The sequence below is a fragment of the Cololabis saira genome, chromosome 12, assembly GCF_033807715.1.
Source record: "Cololabis saira isolate AMF1-May2022 chromosome 12, fColSai1.1, whole genome shotgun sequence".
Classification (NCBI taxonomy): Eukaryota; Metazoa; Chordata; class Actinopteri; order Beloniformes; family Belonidae; genus Cololabis; species Cololabis saira.
This window is the reverse complement of record NC_084598.1, coordinates 30,054,622-30,069,865: the sequence shown is the minus strand read 5'-3', so window position 1 is coordinate 30,069,865 and position 15,244 is coordinate 30,054,622. Positions and strand designations below refer to the sequence as shown.

General features: G+C 37.0%; 2 protein-coding genes across 2 annotated transcripts; both read left to right on the top strand.

Moving 5' to 3' along the window:
• Positions 1-1,576: 1,576 nt before the first annotated feature.
• LOC133457330 (complement C1q-like protein 4) lies at positions 1,577-4,397 on the top strand. Its single transcript, XM_061736486.1, has 4 exons — positions 1,577-1,844; positions 2,639-2,764; positions 2,848-2,979; positions 3,489-4,397. The coding sequence occupies exons 1-4, from the start codon at positions 1,607-1,609 to the stop codon at positions 3,770-3,772; spliced, it is 780 nt and encodes a 259-aa protein (XP_061592470.1). The 5' UTR covers positions 1,577-1,606; the 3' UTR covers positions 3,773-4,397.
• Positions 4,398-8,812: 4,415 nt separating this feature from the next.
• On the top strand, positions 8,813-13,645 carry LOC133457328 (complement C1q-like protein 2). Its single transcript, XM_061736485.1, has 5 exons — positions 8,813-9,078; positions 9,515-9,589; positions 10,835-10,939; positions 11,025-11,156; positions 12,722-13,645. The coding sequence occupies exons 1-5, from the start codon at positions 8,841-8,843 to the stop codon at positions 13,003-13,005; spliced, it is 834 nt and encodes a 277-aa protein (XP_061592469.1). The 5' UTR covers positions 8,813-8,840; the 3' UTR covers positions 13,006-13,645.
• The last annotated feature ends 1,599 nt before the right edge of the window (positions 13,646-15,244 follow it).

Sequence of the window (15,244 nt, the reverse complement as noted above, 5' to 3'; positions counted from 1 at the left end):
TGAGAAAGGTGTGATGATCATCTATTATATTACTCAATCCATGAACAAGGTTTTATCTGTACTCATTGGATTTTTCACAAATTTAAAAGGAGTAAAGGTTCACTTGTCTGTATTTTTGAAAGTTCTAAAGTTTAGTGTTTTTACAGATGTTTATTCAATTACAAGCACAGTGAAAGCAGCACTTCTTTGACATATCTCCTTATAAATTAGCACTCGTCTTTGTTTTTAAATGTCAGGAAATCAGTAAGGAGACATGAAACTATGTAAGGTTTATTGAGGAAGCACACACAGATTTTTTCTTTATTACTTTATGTTACTTTATATATATACTTTATGGTCATTCAACACTATTTACTTGTACAGACGCTGACCTAATTTAAAACAACCGAGTTCTTTATCAAACTCTGTGTTTTACACGTACACACCGACATGCTTTCACATCCTCTCACGTTACACGCACTGCACGTGTTTGCCCTCTTTCTGAAAACTCATGTTGCCTCAACCTGATCTGGATAAGGTCCAGAGAAACTGTTTTGATGTGAGGACCGTTTGGCTCAACCATTCTTTAAGGCTGTTGTAAATGTTACAGTGCAGTTAAGGTCAGGTGTTGGTGAGAAGTCCACGACTTCCTACAACTTTTAAAGACGTTTTTTTGTATTTAGTTTTCGGTTTTACTCTGTTTCTCTATATTTGCTATTACTTAATATTTTTGCTGTGATTTATATGGTTTTTACTGTCCATTTTACCTGTCTAGAATTTCTGTACACATGAATTTGGAGGTTTGGCCCTGGACACACTTCATTAAGGAGGACATTAACCCTGATATTTATTTGGGGACGAATAATCACTGTATTTAACCTTTTTTACTATGTGACTGTTGTGTTTGGAGGTAAACAATACAGATAGTTTCCCAATTTTAGCTCATAATCTGATGAATGAGTTTCTCCATGAGAACAAAAAAGATCTTTGTCATAGTCATGAAACAGCTGCCCCTAAAACTGTATCGATGAGGTCAAGACATTAGGAATGGTGAGTGTGTGTATATGCTCATTAGATGTAACTGCATAGATCTTTATAGATTAAGAAAGAGCTGTATGAATGTGTTTCTGAATGGGTGAATGTGACATGCAGTGTAAAACCACTTTGAATCGTCAACACGGTTAGAAAGGTTAGAACTTAAAAATACACTATTTTCCACCATCTAGTAGTGGTTCTTGCTTTGCCCCAATTGCCTGACCTGATTTCAGTCAGGACAACCTGCACCAGGAAGCACTTCTGAAAACAATCCGACAGGGGGATTGGAGGAATAAAAGCCAGGAGAAGGAAACAGGGACACACGATGGCAAACTTAATCATTTTATTGCTCAAGATAAAGAAGCAGCAAATATTCCAACTTTGAAAAGGAGGCAAGATAGACATTTATGACTTTCATTTCATTTTGTTTCAACAGAATTCATAACAAGTCCAAACTGACAATTCTTATCATGACCCGTTTTATGGTAAAGGAAATAAGATCAAGTAATAATTTATCAGATTGTGGTTGATTAACTACAGAATAAAATACTATTTAAGGACGGATTTACACACTCCAACAACAGTCATAACCATGTTTCTTCCATTGCTGCTGCTGATCTGCTCTCTCTCTGCATCTCAGATTCAAGCAGAGTCTGACAATGAACTTGGAGAAAATTTAAGACAAACTGAGTCGACAGGAGGAGAAGCAGGAAATGTCTCTGACCAACAACAAACGTATAGGGAGGATATCCATGCAGCGCTGAGAGAGATGAGCGGCGTGTTGGCTGGACTGAAGGTTGAGATGAGATACTTGCAGCATGAAAACGAAGGTATGATTCTGTGTGGTTTACACAATTTAAATATGACCTATTATGGCATCTAATACCCATTTTAAACAGGCCTTGAATGTCTTAAAAACCACCTTTTGATTTTTTTTGCTAAATAAATTAGAAATTCAGCCTCTAAACCATGTCTTTATCTTCCCAGTCTCTAACCTCATTATCTATGCGGGATTCTGAGTGGGCGGGGCTATGATAATGAGGCACTGTGCCGATTGGCTGCCTGAATGACGCGATACACCGCTACGAAAAAATGGTGGAAACTCCGGCCGGCGGAGTTAGTTGTGGGCGTAGTTCGCGCCCGTCGTTAACGGTAACGACGGGAGCAGAATCTGAACGGCTCGTAGAAGCCACATCAAACTGGATGGCTCATCCGGGCGGCTGTACAGACACTGCAGAATTTGGTTGCTTTCCTCCTTCTCTGAGTTGGCAGGCTGAGGGGAGACCACTTTATATATGTTAAAGCAAGAAAAAACGTCTTTTTCATAATAGGTCCCCTTTAAAATAAAAACACTTTAGTTAAGAGTAGCCGAGTATAACGAAAGTAAGTTGCACCCAGATGCTACTGATCAAATTAATTTAATATGTCTAACAGTGACACAAATAGTATTTAATTTACATATTAGCACAATGAGGGCACTACTTCATTCACATGCATTAATAGTTTTTTTTCTTTCAGCACAATAAAATAACTGCATTGAACCACTTATATTCATTCAGTAATTTATTATTCTTGCTGTGACTTTGTACAACTGTTAATTCTGATGTTGTTTTTGATGTTTTAGAGCAGGCAGCTAAACTGGCAGAACAGGCAGCTAAACTGGCAGAACAGGCAGCTGAACTGCTCACCATTAAATCCAGAGCAAACACAACAGAAAACCATGTGAATGCTCTGAAAAGACAAGGAGAAGGTTTGTGATTTCCAGAATTAGATCAGGACTGATACAACTTGTACATCATTCACTGTAATCTAACACTTGTGTTTCTCTCCCAGTGAAACGAGTGGCTTTCTCAGCGTCTTTGGTCACTTCAGGCGTATTAAATATTGGGCCATTTAATGCAAACACGAACCTGATCTTCAGAAACGTTGTTACAAATGTTGGAAATGCCTATAACCCACACACAGGTACGCACATTTATGCATCAAAATCAAATATTTTTACAATAACTTGTTGATTTAATTATTTTGGCTTGTGTAATCTCACTATAAAATGTGCAGTAGATATGTTCACAGCTCCAAATCTAGTAGTGAGATGGGGACTGATCTCTAATATTCACATCACATTATGGGAGCCCTGATACCATGGCGACGCTAGACGCCAAAAAGTGCGCCCCCCTCTTCATCTGATTGGTCCATATTTGATAGTTCCTACTTTCTGCCACAACTTTTGAATGGTTTGATATATAGAGAGTCGTGCGTGGTGTCAACGGACTCGGTTTTGAGTCCTTGACCTTTATTGATGAATATTGCACGCCCAAGGGCCCGTTCATCGCTGCTTGCAGCTTTAATTTTTGTTCAAATCACATATGTTGTTGTTGGATTGGATTTTGCTAATATAAATGTGGCTGTTAAGTCTTGTTCTTTATAATGTACTTAAAAAAACTCACAAATTAACAAATTGAAAAATTCCACAGGCATTTTCACAGCCCCGGTGAGAGGAGCCTACCACTTTGAGTTCTACATTCATGGATATGGACATCGTTCACATCCTGTTGCTGCTATGCTAGTCAAGAATAGAGTCCATGTTGTTGTTGCATATGAACGTCAGACTTCAGGGTTTGCTAATCTTGCTAATGGTGTCACTTTGCTATTAGAGGTTGGTGATGTTGTGTTTTTGCGTCAGCGGGAAAACACAAGGATTTATGATGATCCAGAAGGCTACACTACGTTCAGTGGTAATCTACTTTTCATCATGTGAACAGTGTCATTTTCTTATTTTCCTTTAACTCTGTGAATTTCATGCAGTTCTGTACCAGAATTCATTATAGTCACGAAATATTTTACCAAAAAACACAATCTTACTATCAAAAAAAGTGTTATTTTCATTTTCATCAATTTTGGAATTTCCATAACTGTACACTATAAAATACAGTGATGAAATGTTCAAACAAGATGTTTCTATGATATTGATTTAGAGAAGTGGAGAAATTTATAGGAACATGTTAGAAGTTACCAAGGCTTGTTGATTGTTCTATCTCACAATGTTAGATACCCTTCCTGTATCCAGATCAGCTTTAGAACCCACTAACATGCTCCTTGGACCACAGTGTCCACTTACCTGTACCTGGTGTACCTAATAAAATCATGTGGCCTGTGAGCTGTTACATACATGTGCTTGATGTACATCAAGATGTGGTTTAAATATAGACTTTAACATTTTGTTTAGGGGAAAGTTAGGAATTACAGATATTGAAGAAAAGAAGCAAACTGATGACCAGCTCTGATCAATTAGGTTCTTTTTAAATCGACTGACTTAATATGTTCAAATATCAAGATTGTTGTCAAATGTCTCAAATTAAAGTTTTAAGTTTATTTACCCTTGAGTCAAATCTGGATTGTTTTATTTCTATTTCATTGTTGTCCCTGAAGCAAAATCATAAAAAAAACTATATTTGTCATAGTAAAATAAAAAATCAAATATATAAAAATAATACAATACAGGCCTGGTGAAAAATTTGATATTTAATGGTTTGCATTAATGGACGTGGCCTAATGGCTCAACAGCGCCCCCTAGAAAAATTTGTGCCTCAAGCCCCACAATATGGTTTGACGTACATGCACGAAAATCGGTACACAACTGTATCATGTCGCAACTTAAAGAAAAGTCACTTGGCGCCATGGCCGAAACCGAACAGGAAGTCGGCCATTTTTAATTAATCATGTAATTTTGGCGCAATTTATGCCATTCCTTCGGCAGTTAATACGGCCCGAACCGTAACGTGCACCCAGGTGTGTTATACATCAAAATGTGCATCTCCATCCTGCGACGATGCACATTACTTTTCTCAGTCAAAAGCGTTGCCGTGGCGACGATAGATGCCAAAAAGCGCGCCACCCCTTCATCTGATTGGTCCATGTTTGACAGTTCCTACTTTCTGCCATAACTTTTGAATGGTTTGACATAGAGAGTCGTGGGTGGTGTCATCGGACATGGTTTTGAGTCCTTGAACATAATTGCTTCAAATTAGATTTTTCACAAGTGTGTTTTTTTACAGATGATTATTCAGTTACACGTAGGGTTGCCACCTTTCAGAAATAGAAATAAGGGACGCCCTGATTTCAGCAGCGCAGGAGCCAAAAAAAAAGCCCCAAAACTTCTAAACTGAATAAAAATGTGTTTATTTTAAATGAAAAAACTAAATGCTTTGATTTAAAGTTTAAAGTGCTTTTAATAGCATTGAACTTGCATGACTGTACAGACAGACAACCATACTAGCAACTGAAATATCCTCCTATGCTATGTACGTCCACATCAGCCCAGATGTATAATATAGCCTACAGGTGAAGAATATGGTGTAAAAGTGAATTTATTTCAATAATTCAACTAGAATATGGTGTAAAAGTGAATTTATTTCAATAATTCAACTAGAATATGGTGTAAAAGTTAATTTATTTCAATAATTCAACTAGAATATGGTGTAAAAGTTAATTTATTTCAATAATTCAACTAGAATATGGTGTAAAGGTTCATTTATTTCAATAATTCAACTAGAATATGGTGTAAAAGTTCATTTATTTCAATAATTCAACTAGAATATGGTGTAAAATTTAATGAAAATACGGTACAAACCGTGTCCCGTATTAGTTCAATACGGGACGCAACATTTTTTTCTCAAATAAAGGACAATTCTGTATTTTACGGGACGGGTGGCAACCCTAGTTACACGTACAGTGAAAGCAGCACTTGACAAATCTTTTTTATAAATTAGCACTCCTCTTTGTTTTTAAATGTCAGGAAATCAGTAAGGAGACATGAAACTTTTGAAGATTTATTGAGAACACACACACAGATTTTTTCTTTATTACTTTATGTAACTTTATCTATATACTTTATGGTCATTTAACCCTATTTACTTGTACAGACGCTGACCTCATTTAAAACAACCGACTTCTTTATCAAACTGTTTTACACGTACACACCGACAGGCTTTCACATCCTCTCACGTTACACGCACTGCACGTGTTTGCCCTCTTTCTGAAAACTCCTGTTGCCTCAGCCTGATCTGGATAAGGTCCAGAGAACTTGTTTTGATGTGATGACCGTTTGGCTCACTCATTATTTAAGGCTCATGTAAATGTTCAGTGCAGTTAAGGTCAGGTGTTGGTGAGAAGTCCACGACTTCCTACAACTTTTAAAGACGCTTTTTTGTATTTAGTTTTCTGTTTTACTCTGTTTCTCTATATTTGCTATGACTTAATATTTTTGCTGTGATTTAAATGGTTTTTACCGTCCATTTTACCTTTCTAGAATTCCTGTACACATGAATTTGGAGGTTTGGCCCTGGACACACTTCATTAAGGAGAACATTAACACTCAGTTGGAGGTTGTAAGGAAGAAGAACGTCCGCTTATGAAACTTTTATGAGAATTTTTCTTCTTCATTTTTTCTGAAGAAACTAATTCTCACTGTAAAGGTCAAACAAATAACAAGCTGTTTCTTCTTTGTCCCTGTGTTGCTGTCACAATAACCATGGCAATAGATATTGTGTCGTTCCAATATAGCAATGCCTTCCCAAGATGGAATATGGGTGGAAAACATCATGACAAAACTCTCCATTCAGTATACAAAGGCTGTGTGCGCAGTTGTTTTTTTCAAAATGAAATGTTTGGTAAAAGAGTAAATAATGAGATTTTAGGAATGTTTATTGGACTTTTTTTGGTTACCGTGGTTTTGGGAAATTTAAGACGTCTTATGTCAAGTTGACCTGGGAGCATTATTGTTGTTCCAGAAACGACCATAACGGAAAAGGTTGACCTATGGACTCTTAGATCAATATCAATGATTATTTACAGCAATGGTGTTCTTTATTTCTCTCAGATCATGGTTCATGGAGGATTATTCACTCATTTTCAATAAAAAAAAGGTTTCAAACTCTTTGATTTGACTCTACATTGGAAAGAACTGTATATAAAACACAATAGTTTCAATTGACAGATTATTTAATTGAGTTTTATTCATAATTAAATGTTATTCTATTTCAGGCATGATCCTCGTACCCTGATTCCTCTTTGGGGCTCGTCCAAACAGATTTCCAGTGTAAAGCAGGTGTTTGCATAACATGCTGCAGACATTTTTACTACATTTGTAGCTGTTTTGGCAGGCATATATTACCTAAAAGGGCCATGGCCCCTGAATGCCACTGGCCTTTCATATACTAGCCCCTTTCACACAGAGATTCCGCAATATTGGTGTAAAGAAGTCCTGCCAATACGCCGCCTTTGTTGGTTCACACAGAACCATACAACGCCGGCATAACGCCGCTCCCGTCTGTAAATTCACACAGCATGCCGGCGTTCCGCAATCAGAGGCGTGACGACAGCGTCAGCGTCTAGTGGCATGCCGGCATGCCGGCTGTGTCATTCACACAGACCCCGTTCCGTCTCTGTGACGGCTCTGTGACTACCTCCGCTGCCGGCTTATTGGTGGGGCCACTTGGCCCCCCCATTCCGCCTCCGTGACTTTCACACAGAACAGCGAGGCGGCTTAAAGGCGCAACGTTCCCGCCTCGAACTGGCTGTGTGAAAGGGGCTAGTTGTGACATTATTGCATAGAGTAGTGGAAGTTCTGTTCTTATATGTTCTAATATCTGCCAGATTATCTCATGATTATCACGTTAGATTATTCTGGAGAAAAGATAAAACGTCTCCAGAGACACTGTGGCATGAAATATAGCCTCTCTCTTTATCCCACATACTTGCTGCTGGTTTATCCTTTGACTCCAGCCAGGATGAAAAACCCGAAATGAGTTTCCCCATTGAGGGAGAAATAAAGGATTATCTTATTTTATCTTATCTTAAATATGCATTTTATCCAGAGCCTTCCACTTCTCCCCCAGAACGCTCCTTCCTTGTAGATGAATAATTTCAAGAATGATTGTCTGTGTTTAGCTGGGTATGAAGAGCTGACTTGATGTCATACAAGTCACTGCCATCCCAGTGGGCTCTGGCACTGTCTTGATGTTTCCTGCAAACATTCTTCCTGATGTCTATTTGGGGACGAGGAATCACTGTATTTAACCTTTTTCATGACATGACTGTTGTGTTTGGAGGTAAACAATACAGATAGTTTCCTTATTTTACCTCATAATCTGATGAATGAGTTTCTCCATGAGAACAGAAAAGATCTTTGTCATAGTCATGAAACAGCTGCCCCTTAAAACTGTATCGATGAGGTCAAGACATTAGGAAGGGTGAGTGTGTGTATATGCTCATTAGATGTAACTGCATAGATCCTTATAGATTAAGAAAGAGCTGTATGAATGTGTTTCTGAATGGGTGAATGTGACATGCAGTGTAAAACCACTTTGAATCGTCAACACGGTTAGAAAGGTTAGAACTTAAAAATATACTATTTTCCACCATCTAGTAGTGATTCTTGCTTTGCCCCAATTGCCTGACCTGATTTCAGTCAGGACAACCCTGCACCAGGAAGCACTTCTGAAAACAATCAGACAGGGAGATTGGAGAAATAAAAGCCAGGAGAAGGAAACAGGGACACACGATGGCAAACTTAATCATTTTATTGCTCAAGATAAAGAAGAAGCAAATATTCCACCTTTGAAAAGGAGGCAAGATAGACATTTATGACTTTCATTTAATTTTGTTTCAACAGAATTCACAACAAGTCCAAACTGACAATTCTTAACATTACCCATTTTATGGTAAAGGAAATAAAATCAGGTAATAATTCATCAATTGTGGTTGATTAATTACAGAATAGAATACTATTTAAGGACGGGTTTACGCACTCTGACAACATCATAACCATGTTTCTTCCATTGTTGCTGCTGATCTGCTCTCTCTCTGCAGCTCAGATTCAAGCAGAGTCTGACAATGAACTTGGAGAAAATTTAAGACAAACTGAGTCGACAGGAGGAGAAGCAGGAAATGTCTCTGACCAACAACACACGTGTACGCAGGATATCCATGCAGTGCTGAGAGAGATGAGCGGCGTGTTGGCTGGACTGAAGGTTGAGATGAGATACTTGCAGCATGAAAACGAAGGTATGATTCTGTGTGGTTTACATAATTTAAAATGAAAACTTTAGTTAGGAGTATCCAAGTATTACACAAGTAAGTTACATCCATATGCTGCTGATCAAATTAATTTATTTGAACATCAGTAACTGTGCGAGCACCGCTGTTAAAGCTGAGATTGTTTAGTGTTTGCTGATCTGGAGCATTTTGGTGTGTGTTAAAGACGTCACCAATTACTTTAGAGAAGGAGTTGTTGCTGCCAAACAAACTGTGAAGGTTTATATATCTGTGTGTGTGTGTGTGTGTGTGTGTGTGTGTGTGTGTGTGTGTGTGTGTGTGTGTGTGTGTGTGTGTGTGTGTGTGTGTGTGTGTGTGTGTGTGTGTGTGTGTGTGTGTGTGTGTGTGTGTGTGTGTGTGTGTGTGTGTGTGTGTGTGTGTGTGTGTGTGTGTGTGTGTTTTACAGTACAATCAGCTAAGGTTTATCAACTGGAGTCTCAACTGGAGTCACAAAATACGGAGCTGAACCAACAGTACCAAGGTATGTGTGTATATTTAGTAGTCACTAATATGGTAATGAGGGTTAAAAATACCATTTAAATGCATAATTGTATGTAAAATAGCATCAAAAACTTTAACCATTGTGTTGAGGGCCCTGTAAAGATTCTTTTTTTTTTTTTTAATGATGCCCAAAATCCCCAGCAGCACACCTGTCACAAAATGTATGATCTTCAACTTTCAACTTTTCAATTGTACAAATGAAATCTACTCCTGTCTGTGACCACGCCTAGATTTTGTTCCAATAAGGAGTGCAAATCCTTTGTCATTACCAGACTCTGAGTTATATAGTCCATTACAAACAAAGTGTGAATGTTTATGTATCAATTTCCAAGCAGTTTGTAGTCCTTCATTTTACCAAAGTGGACATGCTTGACCAGAAAACACAGTTCTATTGGCGCTTTTATACTAGTACCTAATCAGCACAACTCGACTCGTCTCGTCTCCACTCGCCTCGTCCTCATTTGTTTTTAGACACCAGGATGAGAAGTGGGCGGGTTGGAGCGAAGCTGCTGTGACGTATTTGATTGTGTGATCTAAACGGAGACACTAAAGATGTAGAACATGGAGTAGATGATATATAAACAAATTATTTCCTGTGACTACAATGTCCATTCTCACACTGAATCTCTCCTTTGATGACCATGAATCCAGAACAGGCAGATTAAAGTCTAGAGTCAAGAATACGATATTCACTGTTGACTCTCCGGTCTGTGTCTATTCCCCTGTCTGTGATCCTTCCTGTATCTAAACTTGATGTGATACAATTAAGGCACGGAAACTTTGTTTTGTTTTTGTAAACATAAATTAATATTTGATTTACATGTATTGATAGTTTTCAGTCCATGATAAAAGCTGTTTGACCCACACTTCTTTTTTATTAATTACCTTATTAATTTTGTAATTACTTTATTTCTGTTTTACAACAAGCAGCTAGGCTGAGAGAACTGGAGGGACAAAAGGCAGTGACACAAATAGTATTTAATTTACATATTAGCACCATGAGGGCACTAAAATTTAGTTATATATAATAATAATAATAATAATAATAATAATAATAATAATAATAATAATAATAATAATAATAATAATAATAATAATAATAATAATAATAATAATAATAATAATAATAATAAATAAAACGAACTGCTTTGAACCACTGATTTCCTTTCATTAACTTTGCTGTGACTTTGTCAAACTGTTAATTCTGATGTTTTTAATGTTTTAGAACAGGCAGCTAAACTGGCAGAACAGGCAGCTAAACTGCTCACCATTGAATCCAGAGCAAACACAACAGAAAACCATGTGAACGCTCTGACAAGAGAAGGAGAAGGTTTGTGATTTCCAAAATTAGATCAGTACTGATACAACTTGAACATCATTCACTGTAATCTAACACCTGTGTTTTTCTCTCTCAGTGAAACGAGTTGCTTTCTCAGCATCTTTACTCGCTTCTGGCTCAGGAGATATCGGACCATTTAACGCACACACCAACCTGATCTTCAGAAACGTTGTTACAAATGTTGGAAATGCCTATAACCCAAACACAGGTACTCACATTTATGCATCAAAATTACATATTTTTACCATAACTTGTTGATTTAATTATTTTGGTTCTTGTAATCTCACAATAATATGTGCAGTAGATATGTTCACAGCTCCAAATCTAGTGGTTTGGTTGTGACTTATCTCTAATATTCACATCACATTAAGGGAGCCCTGATACCTTAATGCCAAACCAAAATTATTTCTATTTTTTGTGACCCAAATAATTTATCTTTTAACCCTAACTCACATGATCACAACTAGGAGTTAAGGAGAAAATTGGACTCTAAAAAACATGTTGTGGAGTGACTCGTGGAGTTTTGGTCTCTGGTAAGTCGGTGAACAGAAGCTCCGTTTGTGTCATCTGTGACATAATGACCTCTCTGCTACTTGTCACAATAGAGCTGCAGAGTAAACTGAACAGAGTACCCAACACGTCAAACAGTTGCTGGTAGAAACTGAGGAGAGAGAAGGACCTGAGGGGATTCTCAGGTCCAAGGAACCGTTTGGGGAATTCAGGCTTGAGGAATATCGATTCAGTTCTTCCATTCTGAAACCTGTGCCTGGATAGATTCCTATTCTGCAGTACGCAGTCGTTTCCTTAGTCACTAGCAGTGTCTTGTAACTTGGAGAGTTTTCACCACTGCTTGATATAACCATATGTGACAGGGTAAAGCTATTTCTTTTGTCTACGTCTTTACTATATGCCTCATTTATAAAATGTTAGGATGAGTTGGGACTTAAACTGTTCACATACCCATGATTGAGGGTATGTCTGGGCCCCATCATTAGGGGCCCAGACAGGCCCCTAATGATGATGAAATGATAATACAGAAAAAATAATAAGTTATTAACTAACATACAATCACAAATGTTTTACTTTCAATGTCAGTAACAGATGACGTGTCACTAATCGTGTTAGTCACCTCTTTCCTGGATTCTCAATGCGTTTATGGTCCCTGTCTTTTCCCTATCTTACTATAAAAAACCACATGAAGTATTTGCAATAAAGTAAGCAGACAGGAAATGGGTAGAGATAAGGAAGAAGATATGCAGTGAAGAGAAAATGCCAGGATCCTGCACTACCTGCACAAGGGCAGTAGTCTCTCTTAATGGTACCTGCACAACCCACTGAGCTATGAATTTACACTTTTATACTGTAATTCATTCTGAGTTAATTTTACACAGTATTTGTGAATCTAGAGTGAGTGTTCAGGAAAGAGGTGATTTCTATGCAAATATTTTCAGAGATTTTTGAAAATTGCATAAATGAGCCCCTATGTGTGTACATTACTATAGTAACCATGAGGATTAGAAAATATCAGCAAGGAGCAACAGATAAGCTCTGAACACTTGCAATATGAAATGTAAATAATGAGTCAGGAGGATGAGATACTGCCCTGCTTAAATAACAGATGTGTTTTGCAATCTGAACGTAACTGTAGTGATTGTATAATTTTTGTGCAAATCACATATGTTGTTGTGGGATTGGGTTTTATTAATATAAATGTGGCTGTTAATTCTTGATCTTTATAATGGACTTAAAAAAAATAATGTAAATGCTCCACAGGGTTTTTCACAGCCCCGGTGAGAGGAGCCTACCACTTTGAGTACTACATTTATGGACATGGACATCGTTCACATGGTACTTCTGCTATGCTGGTCAAGAATGGAGACCATGTTTTTATTGCTTATGAACATCAGCCTTCAGGGGGGGCTAATGCTGCTAATGGTGTCACTTTGCTATTAGAAGTTGGAGATGTTGTGTTTTTGCGTCAGTGGCAAAACACAAGGATTTTTGACAATGAGCATCACCCCACAACCTTCAGTGGTAATCTACTTTTCATCATGTGAACAGTGATAGTTTCTCATTTTCCTTCAGCTCTCTTAATGTCATGTAGTTCTGTCCCAGAATTCATTATAGTCACTAAATATTTGACCAAGATACACAATCTTATTTTCAGAAAAAGTGTTATTTTTACTTTCATCAATTTCTGCATTTGCATAACTGTACACTATAACATACACAGTGATGAAATGTTCTAACAAGATGTTTCTATGATATTGATTTAGAGAAGTGGATACATTTATAGGAACATGTTAGAAGTTACCAAGGCGTGTTGATTGTTCTATCTCACAATGTTAGATACCCTTCCTGTATCCAGATCAGCTTTAGAACCCACTAACATGCTCCTTGGACCACAGTGTCCACTTACCTGTACCTGGTGTACCTAATAAAATCATGTGGCCTGTGAGCTGTTACATACATGTGCTTGATGTACATCAAGATGTGGTTTAGATATAGACTTTAAAATTTTGTTTAGGGGAAATTAAAGAGGGAAACTGACCACCTACGATCAATGAGGTTATTTTTGATCGACTGATTTAATATGTTCAAATGTCAACATTATTGTTTCAAATTAAAGCTTTAAGTGTATTTACCCTTCAATTAAATCTGGATTGTTTTATTTCTATTTCATTGTTGTCCCTAAAGCACAATCATTACAAAACTATACTTTTGTCATAGTGAAATAAAAACTCAAATATATAACAATAATACAAATTTTATGTGGAGAAAAAATACTCCTTTCAAAGTGAAAAGTTTAGCTACTTGTTTACTTTGGAATTTATGAGGATTGGATATGAAACAAGTAACATGTGGAAAGATGAATTTGTAAAGTTTAGACACTCAACGTTGGTACGTCTATTATTAATTACTGTAATTCCTAAATGACCACATTTATTTTTTCTTTTCTTTTTGGTAAAGTTCTCAAATTACGGTAAAACTTAATGTCTGGAGTTTGATCATATCTTAATTTTTTTTTTTTTTTTAAATCAATTGTGGTGGTGTGTAAAACAACAACAGAACAACCAAACCTTCTGGATCTGACTAAGAACGGTTTGTGTTCATTAAAGCCTAGAATCTTTAGTTCACAAGTTAATTTAGGAAATGCTTTTATCTCATTGACACAAATAGTGACACAATAGTATTTCATTTACATATTAGCACGATGAGGGCACTAAAAGGTAGTTATTTATACAATAAAAACTTTATTCACATGCATAAATAGTTATTTTTTTCCAGAATTAGATCAGTACTGATACAACTTGAACATTGTTCACTGTAATCTTGTGTTTGTGTTTCTCTCTCAGTGAAACGAGCGTCTCAGCGTCTTCACGCATAGAAACTATCAGACCATTCAACGCACAAACGAACCTGATTTTCAGAAACGTTGCAAATGTTGGAAATGCCTATAATGCAAACACAGGTACTCACATTTACAGATTAAATATTACATCCTGCTCAGTCTCACAAGAAAATGTGTAAAGAGTATACTTGTCCACATCTTCAAATCTATGAGTGTCACAATTCATTTAGAAATGTATAAATAGCAACATGGAAACTTAGTCCTTTTTTAGGTAAATGTTGACATAACAATATGGGAACCCTGATCCATAAATATTAACTCTACACTCATCAACATCTACAATACTCAAAAAGGCACACAGATCGCAAAAGACAACACACACATTACATGGCAACTACACTCTACTACCATCAGCACGCAGATACAGGTCACTCCCACTCCGGACAAAGAGAGCATCATCCAGTTTCATCCCCACCTCAATCCGACTTTTAAACACCTACCTGTTTTTCCTTTTTTATATTGACCTGTTTCTTTCTTTTATCCTATGTGACTTTTTATCCTGTAGCCTATATGATTGTTTTTAAACCTTTGCTACAAGTACTTGTGCTTATGTAGGAATTTGTTTTTATTATTGTACTGCATGCAAGGATGCGTGGACTGTGATTTTCTTGCACCTGCACTTTTGTCCTCCCGCAACGAAGTTCCAAACGGAAAAATAAAGTACTTTTGAGTTTTGAGTTGAGTTTGATAAATACTAAAATCATGAATACTTTTTTCTTTTAAACCTAACCCAACTGGTCATGAGTAGGAGGTAAGGAGAATTTTAGACTCCAGATTGGGGTCATATTATACATTGGGTCTTATTCATGAAACCTGAGCAGAACGATTTTATGTATAAACTATTCACAGAGCAAAATGTTACTTTTTCAGCACTGATGAAAAAG